General features: G+C 40.7%; 1 protein-coding gene across 1 annotated transcript in view; it reads right to left on the bottom strand.

Moving 5' to 3' along the window:
* LOC149805593 (cleavage and polyadenylation specificity factor subunit 2-like) overlaps positions 1-16039 on the bottom strand; it is a 412425-nt gene that overhangs the window by 395115 nt on the left and 1271 nt on the right. Inside the window, exons 2-4 of the mRNA XM_089950230.1 lie at positions 12417-12592; positions 5351-5510; positions 1388-1493 (exon numbers count right to left, since the gene is read on the bottom strand). Of these exons, the coding sequence (XP_089806356.1) occupies positions 1388-1493; positions 5351-5510; positions 12417-12565 (415 nt within the window). The 5' untranslated portion in view covers positions 12566-12592. The remainder of the gene's footprint in view (positions 1-1387; positions 1494-5350; positions 5511-12416; positions 12593-16039) is intronic.

Below are 16039 nucleotides of genomic sequence, written 5' to 3'. Positions count from 1 at the left end.
ACGTTTTTGGTATGACTCAGCTGGGGTTCAAACATGCAGCTTCCCGCATCCAAAGTGGATGCTCTAACCACTTAGGCCATCGGTTATTGTTGTTGTAGGGTTTAACGCCATTTTTCAGCACATGGCGACCAGTATTAATAGTGGAGGAAGAACCCAGGAAAAACCCCGGAAAGAACCACCGACCTGCGAGAAGCTACTGGCAAGCTTTCTCACATACCCACATTGGCCGAATCCAAAACTCAAACCTATCCAGACAGAGGTGAGACAGCAGTGATCCGTAACAGAGAGCGCTTTAGACCACTTGGGGCCCCTCTTAGGCAGCTGCTAGTGCCATTTTTATAAGTTTCTGGTATGACTCGGCTGGGGTTCAAACATGCAGCTTCCCGCATCCAAAGCGGATGCTCTAACCACTTAGGCCATCGGAGTAGTCTACTTAAGACAAGGTTTTCATTCTGAAACATTACCAATGAAAGCAATGATAATGACTCCAGTACATTTTTGACCTGTTTACAATGTGAACTGAGCGAATCATGGGAATTGAGTGTACTGTAGAAACTAAACATATTGTGGAAACTGGGTGTATTGTGGGGAATGAATGTGCTTTGACTATCACTTTCAATTAAAATTCCTCGACATTAATTCAGTTTTATATTACAGTGAAACATTTAACACAAATCAAAAATTTTACACCGAAATTCCAATTTTATGTTTAATTTTTATGGGATTTTATAAATTCATCCATTTTTATTAGAAATCCATAAAAAAAATTTAGGTCTGTAAAATAAAACCATTATTATTATTGTGTGTGTGTGATTTAGATTTTTAACGTACCTTTAACAATTTGTCTGACATATCACTACCATATCTTCAGTGTGACAGTTTATAGTGACGTCTAGCACTGGGGCATCATGCTGCAGACATGTAGCACGATGTCCCACCCAGTTACATTTATCCCGACACCAGGCCGACCAATCCTAACTCTAACCTCTTAATGCTGAGTGCCAAGCGAGGCAGCTGTTAATGCCATTTTTCTAAGTCTTTGGTACGACTCGGACGGGGTTCGAACCTGTGACCTCCCGCATCTGAGGCAGACCCTCTAACCTCTAGGCCACCAAAGCAGTGTTATTATTATTGTAAGCTTACAGCAAAATCTCATGTACAGAAGATGAAAGATAGTGAAATTTTAACAAATGAAACAAATTATAATATGAACACTGCTGTGGAGTCTAATTACTGATTTTTAAAAATATCCATACGTTTTATTGAAGGCCCAATTGTAGGACTGATCATTGATCTAACAATAATCACAATTTATGTATTGACTGAAAGAATGAAGGTTTTTTTTTAAAGTTTTGGTATACATATATTAAATTCTTTGATACTCTACCTTTCAAGCTGACTGTCTGGGAATATTTCAGCTGAATGATTTTATCAAAAGCGGAATCCACATCGTCCAGTGTGAACATGCCAAAATTCTCAGCATTGTGACGAGACTGGAAATAAAATTAATAATGACAGTATTTTAACAACAAAATGGTTTATAATCAAAACTACATTTAGATCAGTCATGAATGATTAGTTCACATGCAACAATAACTGAACTAGAAATGGGTGCATGGAATATAAATGCTAAACCTACCTCAATAAAAAAAATCCTTTACCAGATGTACAAATATCCAAATTATGGACAGATAGACTAAATTAAATTCTTCTACAGTACAAATCTGGAAAGAAATTTCCTGATTATAGTTAAGTTTACATTACATTACCAGGGGTATTACAATTTTGAAAATTCATCGTTGTCTCTGGGCAACCAGCTTTAAAAATCTAGTTGCCCATCTGACTTGTCTAGTTGCACAGTAAATTAATGCAATTGCCCCCAAGATTGCTGTAATCAACATTTTTTACCCTCTGGTGTCAAATGTGTATATTTTTATCTGAGTTTACAGCATTACAGTTCTAGGATTTGTTAAATCCGACACTGTTAATCCAGAGTCTGGGAGCTGTTAACTGTCCATGAAGATTTTTGCTTACCATAAAAGCTAATACAGTGGCAATTGTGAGTAGTTTAATTATTTAAATATCATATTCTTTTGATGTAATGTTAGTCAACAGAAGCAATTGTCACATGCTCAACAGGGAGTGTCCAAGTCTTCAAAAGATCAATGACAAAGCGTAATACATGTACTATTCACACTGCACATCTGACTCATACCTGTCTGAAGTTGTGTTCTAAAGTAAGCATAGCTCAAACTAAAAGACCTTACTAAATTCCATCAGAATATGCTGACAGCAAACAATATTCCAAGTTCCGTGTAAAGACTCTGTCCAAAATTGAGCAAACAAGACTAAACTCATAAATGGCACATGCAAGCCTTTGAGATAATGCTCACACCAAAGACATCATAATATGGTGAATGGTTCTTGAGCAATGCTGGTTACAAGCAACAGCCACAGTGAAGACCTGAACTTAATAGTCAAGGCCATGACTCTTAAAACTGGAACTCACAAGACAAAACAAACAAAAGACACTTTTAGGCCTACAAGACAATGTACACACCAAAATTGCATCAGAATACATTCAATGGAGATTTAAAATGAATAACTCCATAAAAAAAATGGACAAAAAAAAGATGGATTCTTTAAAACATGTGTACGTGTAATACGCAATTCACATAACAAATAGCATAAGGACTGCAGAACTTTCGTGGTTAAAACAAGTGTGAACAGACTGACAGACAGAAAGGCCAAGAGACAGATGGAGAAGATGAATATTACTGGACCCCCACATGTCACTGTCATACTCTAATAGATGTAAAACACAGCTGCTATGACATATTCTATATGCTTTTGTCATAAACCTCAAAATACATAAACATATTAAGCTAGTGTTTTAGTCAGGTAAAACAAGATACTCCCATTCTAAAAAGCATACATGAAAGAAAAGAAACACTGAGCACATGAAAGTATATACATGACAACCAGTATTTTTGGGGAGGAAGAACCCGGTACGATCACTGCAGAAACCTACTGGCAACCTTCATCACATATCCTCATTGACAAGGTCAAGACTCAAACCCACATGGACAGAGGTAAAATGTCAGTGATTTGTAAAGGTGAGTGACTCTAACCACTCTGCCACCGGGGGCCCCCATGTTTAATCAAACAAAACTTAGACATTCAGTGCAATCTAGAGTGTAGCCAGATGGATGGATATACACACAGCTGCTAAAGCACTCAATATCTTGATCTTCTGCCAAGGCAAACTTGACAAAATGGAATGTAGATTAGTCAGTCATGGTGAACTATTTAATCACTCTCAGGTTAAGTGAAAATAGTTTTAATTCATTTTATTGAATCTTAGGGCATATAACAACTGGTAGACCCCACTATCTGGCATCACATAATATCCAGCTGTTCATTTTTGTATGCTCTCTGCAGCTGGGTATGTGTTACATACAAACACAGTAATAAAGTGTTTATCGAAGGAAGATTCCACATGAATGTGACCTTATGGAACAAAATGTAGTTTTGATTACTCTCCTGTAATGATTAAAAATTCAGATACCCATACCATACTATACAGCTGAGTCTCATCTATTTGCAGTTGTATTTAGAATTTAGCAATGCACAGAAAACATGGTACCATATTATCTGCTTATAAGACGAGTCCAACTTCAAACTGCATAGACCCAGATCTGCCATCACATAATGTGCCAACATATATATGTCTTGCAGTTTGTCAGGAGCAATAGTAGAACCAACAACACAGACCTTGATCTTCAAGCACAATATGCTATGTCAGATCAGGATCTTTGTTATTTACAATTTGACTCAATTTATAAGTGCGTATATATGGTACCTAATGAGATTTTTTTCTCATTAGTAATCAAGGCTTCAATGTAAATTAATTGGATTTGTCCTCAATGGTTTTGTGCAACAAGCTCTTTTTTACTGACTGAATTTGATGTGAAAAGGCAAAGAGGTCGCCTATAAAACACCATTTCACATATTATTTAATTGGCTGACAATAGCTAGTGAGATGTGTTTGAAGACTGCAGTGGGTGAGCCCATTGTGAAAATGTTTAAGCCATATGCATTACAGACTGATAGGTTTTTGACAAGTTTGTGGACAGTAGCAATGTATCTTTGAAGTCAGATTTAACTGCATAGATAAAAACACAAAGCATGATCATTTCAATTGTCAGAATAGTGTTTAAGTGTGATTCATTTTTTAAACCAATTTAAGAAGCAACTAGCTATCAAGAATATCAGCAAAACTGAACAAAAATAGATTTCAGATGGAGTTTTACTTTATGAAGCGAGCCAGCACACAACAAAATATGATGAGGGAGAGGCAATTAATTTTTGCACATACTGCAAACAACATACTGACATCCATCAACTTGGTTCTGACCAGAATTCGCTCTGAGAATCCAGCAGAGAAGTTTGAACACCTGGAACATCCTATCTCAAGTGAATATGGTGATAATCACTAGTGACACTTGCATTACCTCCAAAATGTCCAACTGAATTTATATTGAACTGTAGTAGTTCCATTGCTGTGTGACAAATAATATCAAAACTGGGGAAATTATGGGCATGTGAAAACTGGAGTGTAGGCTTGTGGAATTTCAGTCAGGGCTTGTGATTTTTTTTAAGTCATCAGCCCTGGGTCTGTGTCTAAATAAAAAATTTCTTTGGTCACTAACTCTATATAATATTGTCAGAAACAGGTAAAAATCAAACCTGATATAAATCTGCTTTTATGTGAAGCCCATACTAAACTTCAGTTTAATCCATAAAGTCCTTCAAAAGTTCTTGAGCACAAATAAAAATGACAGCAAAGTTCAAAGTCAAACAGGGGCTTAATTCTGTTAAGATCTGCAGCAAAACAGTGAAAATTTAACTTTATCTAGTTCTTAACTGAAAGACTGCAGCCAATTTTTGTTTCAATGCTTTATGTCCTTCAAAAGTTAAACAGAGATGAAATCTGTGATGGACGTGACGGGATGGACTGACATAGGCAATACCATATGCCCCTCCATGCATACAATATGGCAGATACAATATTATATGGTAGCCCTGCATGCTACAAGAAAAAGAATCTGACAGTCCCAAGTTCAGCTAAGTAGCACAGTGGAGGCAGTCAATATTAAAGTCTTTAACTTAACACTATTTTTTGAAGTTATGTTTTAATAAATGTTGAACATTAACAATCATCATGTAGTAGTTTCTTTGATACCTGAATAATATACACAGTAGCTCAAACTCAGCATTTTAGCAGCCATTTGCTTCAAAGTATGAGACTTGCTGACCCTACTTGTATGACCTGTAAATTGCATATTACCTGATAGAGGTCATACATAAACATCTGACCCATCTTGTATACAGGTATAGTGGAATATACTGGACAGTTCAAGCCACACTTCCCAACCATATATGGAAGTGCTCCAAGGTGAGCATTGTCTGGGTAGCTCAATAACACAGTGTCTATTGTGTGTGCCTGTCTGAAAACAAAAATGGAAGAAGATATCAATTATTTAACATTTTACATCAAAATTTATCTGTAATATTACTTATTAAAACCTTTAAAGGCACATGTAAAATTAGAGCCATGTCAATGGTTCACCATGTCAAATACACATGTATTAATAGCATGCTCCCCTCTACCCCTGCCCTCCCCCCATCATACCAAAATCTATGGGTCACAACCCTAATCTGTTATGTATAATATATGCCTGCCTCTTATTAATGCCTATGCAAAGTTTGATTTTTTTAAAAGTATTTAAAAAGTCACTGTAATTGCAATATTTGTACATTTGATCTATTCCCATGGCCCAGAGGATAGGCCCAAACATCATAACCCCTCTCAAGATGGGCAACCTATGTACCAAGTTTGGTAAATTTCCACCAAGTGGTTTTGAAGGACATGTGGTTACAGATAAACAAATAGACATACAATTACAGGTCCAATTATACCATCCCTTCACTAAGCATGGGGATAAGTAGCTGTTGTTGTTGTTATAGGATTTAATGCCATTTTCAGCACAAGATAGGCTATACATGGAGGCCAGTATTAACAGTGGAGGAAGAATAATAAATTGAAAAACTGATATTCTGCTAGCAAATAGAAACTTTCATCAATCTTGGTCATCAAGATGTGTATTGCATCACAAATTCAGTACTACAATGTGTATCATGTTAAGTCTCCAAACCAATAGGTACAGTTTCATTTATTTTGTGTAGTGATGGTTAGTGCACCTGATTTTTAAACAATGCATGAAAATAAGTATTCCTGACTTTCCAGAGAAAAATTAAATCAGTCAAGGTGCACACTTAAACACTACCACTAAAAGCAAAGATAGTGATATGACTACCAAGAAACGCACATTTTCCCCTTGCTCCATGTTTAATAGTCCTCTACAAATGCAATAGCACAGCACAGTTGACCCTCATGATTAATGACCAATGCATCTAAATGACCTTGAATTTTAGTCAAGTATGTGATCTTAAGCCAAACTTCCTATGAAAAGATACCAGAATCTATATGTTCTTTATTACAATAAGTGCAAAGCCATCCACAAAGTTGGGGCAAGAAACTTTATCAACAATAAAAGTTATTCTGCAAAACTCATTTTTCGTTTAGCCACTATGATCATGTTCTTTCAACTTTTGACCACCATATCAATAGACCTCTTCCATACTTCCACCACAGACTTGAATTATGGTACCTGGTCATTATACAAAGAAAACATTGTTCTTCTATCAAACACATTATTTCTGATTTTTAATCTTTTGACTGCAAAATCGACAGGTAATGTTTGATTTAACATACAAGTCATTGCAAAGTTTTGTGAAAGTCAATGCCTAAGAACTGATTTTTTTAAAATTCAAATACAATTTTCCTTCTTCAGCCAGTGGCCCCGACCTCTTACCAATTGAACTCAAAAACAATACACTTCTTCCTTACCCCAAATGCAAAAATTCCACAAAGTATGGTTCAGGTTTGTGATGTAGAATTAATGTTATTGTACATAAACAACTCTTCCATCAGCTACAGTATCTATGACCTTTGTCTTTTGGCCCCAAAAATCATTACCCAAAGTGCAAGCTATCCACAGTGATTGGTCCAGGTCTATGAATGCAAAATATTATTGAGCTGAAACCATTTTTTTCTTTTACTCCCAGTAACCTTGACCATGTACTTTTTGTTTATCCAAACACAGTCTTCTTCCTTATCCCAAGTGCAAGCCATCAACAAAATCTAGTTGAAGTACTTGATGTAAAAACTAACACTATTGTGCACAAACCATTTTTCTTCTTTCAGTTACAGCGACCTTGACATTTGACCTTCTAACCCATAAGTTAATAAGCTTCTTCCGTATCCTAAGTGCCAGCCATCCACAAGTTTGATAACTGTAGAAGGTTGGCTTGATTTAATGTGCAGAAACAAAATTAGTACCAAATGGATGGGCAGACAGATGGACTGATAGACAACATCATAACATAATACACTCTGCCTTATGATTGCCATCATTCCCCCCTCAAACAATGACCCTGGGGTCATAATGTAAAATCCATCACCTACATAACAAACCTTTATACACATTTAACCTCTACTTCCTCTATAGAATGGTAACCAAGGGAACACCCCTCTAGCGGATGGCTAACAAAAGGACAAGATAAGTACAGCTTTGTGAAATTCTACCCAGTGGCTTAGGAGATCTGATGATGGATGGCTAGACAGACAGACAAAGGGTATCACATTATCATACATATTACAGTATGAAGGGGGGGTGCGAGGCCTGGGCCTGACGTCCCACTTGCCAAAGGAAAGTGAAGCGTCTCTCATAGCCTCTCTTTCCCAGGTGTAGTAATCGCCGCAGGACCACTGTCACGCTCTGCAGGGCAGGAGGTTACTTGCATATGGCCTCTCTTACACTATTGTGTCCACAGCAGCAACTTCACGTGGGGCCCCCTGTTTTAACAGAGCCTGCTGTGTGGCGCGACCGAGTGCCCGGCGGTATAACTGGGTGGGCAGACTGGGCTCGTTAGCCTTGGCAGGCAACCAGTCTAAGAGAAGGGAAACTCTGACTCCAAACCCAGACAGATGAAGCTCATTAGCCTTGTCAGGCAATTCATCTAGGAGAAGGAAACTCTGATTCAAAACCCACCAAGTCCCATCCATTGGATTACGGCTCCACTGCCTTGTGGATATCTTCGGGAGAAGGAAAGACTACGGGAGTAAACCCAGGCAGAAAATCCAGAGTGGAGCCCCTAAGGCGGCTGGGGGTCAACTACGACTTCCTTCCGGCAGCTCCTACATCCAAACTGGTGCCAAATGTCATGCTCAGCATTCCTTTCGACCCCACCAGCAAGGACGAGAGGGGGATCCTGACGTCTGGGCAGCCCAGGAACTCTATACCCGATGCCCAGGCTTGCGCCCTGGAGAGGACACTCAAGTCTCGCTACTGAGTGAGGAAACAACATGGAAGCTGACAGTTTACGGGTTATAAGTCCCACCCGACTGGCGTAGGGAAGGGGCGCCACGGGTCAGCTTTGATGGTGGGAGGGATCATCGTGTTCCACTGGCCAACTATCGCCCGCCTCAAGCCAGGCAGCCCCCGGTCAATAAGGTGTTGACCCGCCATCGTCTGCCTGCTCCAGTGGGTGTCTGGAGCTCAGTGTGTTGTTCAGCATGACAAGCAGACGGTAATTCCACACCAGACAAAAGAAACAAGAAGCCAATAAAGAAGACTGCAGCTCTTCGATTTGCAAGCTGGAATGAACGCACCATGTGTACAGGCATCTCCGATGACCTCAGAGAAGTCGACGACACCAGAAAGACGGCCATCATCGATAGAGAACTCACCAGACTAAATATCAGCATATCTGCCCTCCAGGAAACCAGGCTAGCCTCTAGTGGCTCCCTCAGAGAGAAAAACTACACCTTCTTCTGTAAGGGTCGAGAACCTGAGGAGCCCCGCCAGCACGGAATGGGCTTCGCCATCAAAAACAATCTCTTGGCCTTGGTTGAACCTCCCACAGGGGGCACTGAGCGTCTCTTGTCCATCCGCCTCACCACTGTTTCAGGTCCTGTCAACATCATCAGTGTCTACGCCCCAACCCTCACATCGTCAGAAGATGTGAAGGATCAGTTCTATGGGCAGCTGGATGAACAGATTAAAGGATGCCCCAAAAACGAACCACTATTCCTCCCTGGCGACTTTAATGCCAGAGTAGGTACGGATCACGAGTCATGGCCTACCTGCCTCGGATATCATGGCACTGGAAAGACCAACGAAAACGGTCAGAGACTGCTGGAGCTATGCACCTACCATGGCCTGTGCATCACAAACACCTTCTTCAAGTGTAAGCCACAACACAAAGTGTCATGGAAAAACCCCAGATCTCATTACTGGCATCAACTCGACTTGGTCATCACCAGACACTCTGCCCTTAACAGCGTCCTCTTCACCAGAACCTACCACAGTGCAGACTGCGACTCCGACCATGCCCTCGTGAGCAGCAGAGTGCGATTACAGCGACACACGCTACACCACTCAAAACCAAAAGGACATCCTCGCATAAACACTGCGCAGATGTCAGTCCCTGCCAAGGTGGAGGAGTATGTGTCCGCCCTGGACAAGGCTCTCCAGGACCTGCCTGAGCACGATGCTACAGCCAAGTGGAATGCCATGAAGGGTGCCATCTACAGTACAGCTATGTCAACGTTTGGCAAGAAGGAACGACCCAGCCAGGACTGGTTCAATGCACACCTATCAAGGATGGAACTACAAATCAAGGTGGAACGAAAAGCTTTCATAGCTTACAAAAAATGCCCTAATAAACAGACGCTTGCTGCTCTCAGAAGTGCCCGAAGTAACACCCAACGCATCGCTAGTGCACGAACGAGTACTGGCAACAACTGTGTGAAGGGATCCAGCGCAGTACCGAGTCCAGACACATCCAAGGTATGTACAGTGGCATCAAGAAGGCTCTAGGCCCTACAGTGAAAGGGGTCGCTCCCCTGAAATCTCTGATGGGAGAGGAGATCACAGACCGTGGGCAACAGATGGCCAGATGGGTGGAGCACTACTCAGAGCTATACTCCCAAGAATCAGTCATCGATGTAGCCCTCAGCAGCATAAAGAATCTGTCCACCATGGAAGAACTCGACAAAGTGCCAACCTTAGAGGAGCTCAGCAAAGCAATCGACTCCCTTCCAAACGACAAAGCACCAGGTAGTGACAGCATCCCGCCCAAAGCTATCAAACGTGGAAAACCAACATTGATTAAACCACTGCATGAGCTACTTTGCCTCTGCTGGGAGGAAGGAGTAGTCCCCCAAGACATGCGCGATGCCACAATTGTGACCCTGTACAAAAACAAGGGCGACTGCAGTGACTGTAATAATTACAGAGGGATCTCGCTCTTGAGTATCGTTGGTAAAGTGTACGCCCGCATCATACTCAACAGGCTGCAGTTGCTGGCGGACTGTGTGTACCCGGAATCACAGTGCGGCTTCAGAGCAGGCAGGTCAACGAAGACATGATCTTCTCCCTATGACAACTCCAAGAGAAGAGCAGAGAGCAAGGTCAACCACTCTACATGATGTTCATCGACCTCACCAAGGACTTTGACTTGGTCAGCAGGAAGGGCCTTTTTGAACTTCTGAGTAAGATTGGTTTCCCCCCAAAACTTCTCAGCATGATAATCTCTTTCCATGCAGATATGAAGGGAACAGTCCTGTATGATGGATCCTCCTCAACCTCCTTCCCAATTAACAGCGGCGTGAAGCAGGGCTGCGTGCTGGCACCAACACTTTTTGGGATCTTCTTCTTCCTGCTCCTGTCTTACGCCTTTGACACATCCACGGATGGCATATATCTAAACACCAGGTCCGACGGGAGGCTGTTCAACCTGGCACGACTGCGCTCAAGACCAAAGTGAGAGCTGTGCTCATCAGGGAGATGCTTTTTGCAGATGATGCAGCTCTTGTGACCCACACCGAGGAAGCCCTCCAGAGACTGGGAGACCGTTTTGCTGATGCCTGCATGCAGTTTGGTCTCACCATCAGCTTGGAAAAAACAAATGCCAGCGTGCAAGATACCACCAATGCCTCTTCCATCAAAATCAACGGTGTCACCCTGGAAGCAGTCAACAACTTTAACTACCTAGGGTCAACCATCAGCAACACTCTCTCGATTGATATGGAGCTGGACAGAAGGTTTGGAAAGACAAACACCATCATGGCTCGATTAACAAAGAGGGTGTGGGAAAACAACGCGCTGACAGAGCACACCAAGGTCCGAGTCTACCAGGCCTGCATTCTCAGCACCATTCTATATGGAAGTGAGACCTGGAGTACCTACATGAGGCAAGAACACCAGCTCAACTCCTTCCATATACGGTGCCTAAAACGCATCCTGAAAATCAGTTGGCAAGACCGTGTTCCACAAAGCGAGATCCTGCAGCGTGCAAGTACCCCCAGCATGTACTCCCTGCTGAGCAAACGCCGCCTTCAATGGCTGGGACACGTCCGATGCATGGAGGATGGAAGGCTGCCAAAGGACATCCTCTATGGACAGCTGGCCACTGGCATGAGAAGAGTCTGACGCCCCTCACTCCGTTTTAAGGATGTATGCAAGAAGGACATGAAGGCATGCAACTTTTCACCCGATGGCTGGGAAGAGCTGGCTGAGGACCGAGACATCTGGAGACTGACGGTAAACAATGGCATATCAGTCGCTGATGCGAGGAGAGGCCAGTTGGCGGCAGAGAAACGTAAGAGAAAGAAGAACGCGGCAGCAACCACAGTAACGCAGACTTCCCAGTATATCTGCACCAACTGCAATAGGGACTGTCACTCACGTATAGGCCTGCGCAGCCACAGCAGATGATGCCAACAGAGACAGACAGCACCGCAAATGCGCTATTCGCATGGTCTTTCGAGACTCAGTCGCCAATGATGATGACAGTATGGGGTAACATGGTATCATTATCAAACATATACCCAAAGTAAATACAATGTTAGCTAAATGATCTGTAAAATGTAGAGGATCACCAGGGTTTGATAGTTAATCACAAGGTTTCTACTTAAAATAAAGCCTTTTCTTCCATGGAAGACAAATTTGTAAACAAATGATGACTGATTCCATGTAAAATACATTTTCATACATGACATTATTTCTTGCCACAAGACCAAACTCAATATGAAAGCCATCATAAATATCCACACCTTTTTCCTTAAACCCTGGGACTTCATCCAGGATATACATCTACAATTTGGTGAGTTCTTTGACAGCTAGAAAAATGATGTTGTAATGAACATTTTTTAAAATAATAAACTGTCAGCAACTTTAGTCTGATTTGTATAAACTAGTGCACTTTTTAAAAACCTGATGACTTACTTTTTGAGTTCTTTCAGTAGTGCAGGGCTGAAGTCCTCATCCCAACCACAGTCCAGAAGAAATCTGAATTCATCTACTTGCAGGAGGTAGCATGGGGGGCTTTCATCCATCACCCCAGAGAATGGATGCAACTTGATGATTGAAGTCATGTTGGCCTTAAAATCCAAAAGAAATATCTGAAAAATTAAAAATATAAGTTTCAATCGATTCCTAATAACAACCTGGTAAAAATGTGTATGTGATTTGGATTTTTAACGTAGCTTTAACAATTTTTTTAGTCATATCACTACTATGTCTGCACTAAAGCAGTTTATAGTGATGTCTAGCACTGGGACATCATGCTACAGACATGTAGCATGATGTCCCACCCAGTCACATTATCCTGACACCAGGCCGACCAGTCCTAACACTAACCTCTTAATGCTGAGAGCCAAAGCAAGGCAGCTGTTAGTGCCATTTTTATAAGTCTTTGGTATGACTCAGCCAGGGATCAAACCCACAACCTCCCGCATTTGAGGTGGAGGCACTAACCACTAGGCCATAACGTTCACCTGGTAAAAATCGAGTCACTTATAAACAGGCAGATTATACAGGCAACAATATAATGTCATGTTCTAATAACTTCTGATTCAACAGTCACATTATGTTCTGGTTACATAGTGGTGAAATTAACAAATGTCATTTGAAACATACAGGAGAGACAACCATGTCAAAGCTATACCCTAGGAGAAAATATATGCTTATTATTCTGTGAACATAAGATAATTAATCATCATCATCACTACCACTAGAAGCAGGAAAACAGAACATGAATTATAGTAAAATGTTATAAACAACTGCTGTGTAAGAGGCTACAATATGTATATTACACTGCATCATTTCCAAGTACAAAATTATTCATCAACAACAACTCTACTATTTAAGAACAACTACAAGAAAATGGAGCCGCAAAGTATTATGTTTTCTTTAAAATATATAAATATAAATTATTCACTTGACGTTGCAAGAGACACTAAGAAACACAAAATGGTTTAATTTGGTAATATGAACGTTTTAAAACACTTAAGTAAACTAAAAAGAATTAATAGTAATTGCAATTAGAGACTACCTATGGGTCCTGGTTTTAAAATGCAGGCTACTACTACCAGTACAAAGATAAGAGAATTTAGGAGATGTTCCATATTTAAATATCTAAATAACTACCAGCTTTTATAATCGCTGAAATTAACAAAAATTCTCTTCTTCTCATGCCTAAAGTGGCTGCAACAATCAACAAGTTTACTCAAAACACCAGGAAGGTTTTTCATTAAGTCATTGTTCTTTGATGAGATGATTGAACATATGACACTTTTGCTTGGCTTGGGGCTGATCATTACCTAAAGGACTTTCAGCTGCATTTATTCTTGGCTGTTGCAGAGATATGTGCCAATGCAACTGGCTTCATTCAGAAAATTGCATAGCTGACAGAACGTAAAAAGAGAACAACCAAAATAGTCACAGAAGGTTTTAAAGTTATAAGAACTACTGGATACTTTGTTAGTTTTTTAACCACTCCACTAGCCTGAAATGCTCAAATTCATTACAACCTGACTAGCAAATCACTGAATAAAGTCACTTTAAACAATAACTTTAAACTTTTCATACAGTCATACAGACATCATAGCAATATGACTGGCAAAATATTAAAGCTACATTAAAAATCCAAATCATAAAGACCAATACATGTTGATTGGTTGGTTGGTTCATTGGATTTTACACCATTATAAGCAATTTTTCAGCTACACAAGTTGGCCTGCACATTTTGGTGGAGAAAACCTAAAAAAATATCGAAGAAACCCTCTGCCCATTACAAGCCTATTGGCCAGCTTTTACTGACAAGCCAGTTTGGGAATTGAACCTAAGGCAGCAAAGAAAATACATATGGAATTCTGTCTGGAAAGTAAGCCAGTCACCATGAAGACTGTGGTGCCTTGAATAGTAAGAAGTCAATGAACCTACATGATCAAGTTTTTGATTTCCTTTCAAGAAGACAAGATACAAAAATTTACTTTTGTTGTCGATGTTGTTGTTGTTGTTCTAGGGTCTAATGCCATTTTTCAGCACAAGATAGACTATACATGGCGGCCAGTATAACTGGTGGAGGAAGAACCCTGGAAAACCCAGGGAAGAGCCACCGACCCACGAGAAGCTACTGGCAGGCTTTTCCATGTACCCATGCTAGCCGAGCCTTGGACTCGAACCCACGCAGACAGAGGTGAGATGGTAGTGATCCAGAACGGTCAGCGCTTTAGACCACTCAGCCACTCGGGGCCCCACTTTTATTGTCGAAAAAGACAATCTGTTTTGTCAGGATAAGACATCAAGTGGTGAAAAAAAAACAGATTAATACCATTATCACTGCAGCCACTACAGGACACAAATGTCACTTTGCAGATATTATTCTTCCCCTAAATAAAACCCAAACTACTGAAAAATGTGCCAGCTGGTTTAACAAGTTACCATCCAGTTTGGAGTACCACCAGTTCATCAAAACTGTAGAGTATCAAGAGCAATATGATGAAACATGCACTCCCACACCCCATGGTAACTTTAAGGCGAATTCTGAATGTTAAATCAGAACCAAACCAACAACAGTGAAAACAATTAATGAAACCATCAAGCACAATGCTGCAGCATTTGACACAATAGACCATGATATATTACTTCACCATCTCCAGCATGTATATGGCATTCATGATACAGCCTTACTGTGGTTCAGGTCCTACTTGGTCAACAGGACACAAATTTTGTCTGCAAATGGAATACACTCCAGCCCAGTTAATCTATGTTGTGATGTTCCACAGGGGTATGTTCTTGGACCTGTTCTCTTCATTCTATACACGCATCTGCTCTCAAGTGTCACAGATCATCATAACGTGTCTCACCAATTGTATGCTGACGACACCCAAATATACAAATCTAGCCACCCAACTGAAGTTGATGCTACCATCCAAGGTGCAGACAGGTACATTTCTGATGTGAAATCATGGATGACTTGTAACAAGCTACAGATGAATAATGATAAACTGAGGCCATTCTGATCACAAGACAAAGACTTTCTCATTCACATCCTTTACCTCAAGCAATAAATATTAGTAACACCAACATTAAATTCACACAGTCACTATAAAACCTAGGTGTCACTCTGGACAGTACTCTCAAGTTGCACCAACATGTCATGAACATATGCAAGGCTGCATATCTTGAGCTGAGACACATCAGCTCCATTCGCAAATATCTTTCAGTTGATGCCAATAAAACACCTTTATTTTCATTAGTACGTTCAAGACTGGACTATTGTTACTCAATTCTGTAGGGTTCATCTCAATATCTACTTCAGAAACTTCATAAAGTTCAAAACACAGCTGCCTGGATCATACTTAGAGAACCAAGATCAGATCACACCTCCACGCTACTCTGTACCTTACACTAGCTATCCATTTGATCCAGAATCAAACACAAAATTTGTTCTCTGTGCTACGTTTCACTGATAGACTCCAGTCCAACATACCTATCCAACCTCACCTATATGTACACACCAGCAAGATACTTACGCTTCTCTTCTGACAATCATATACTCATTA

This window comes from Sinohyriopsis cumingii, chromosome 2 (assembly GCF_028554795.1).
Source record: "Sinohyriopsis cumingii isolate HCF-2022 chromosome 2, ASM2855479v2, whole genome shotgun sequence".
NCBI lineage: Eukaryota > Metazoa > Mollusca > Bivalvia > Unionida > Unionidae > Sinohyriopsis > Sinohyriopsis cumingii.
This window is presented reverse-complemented; position numbering and strand designations above follow the sequence as displayed.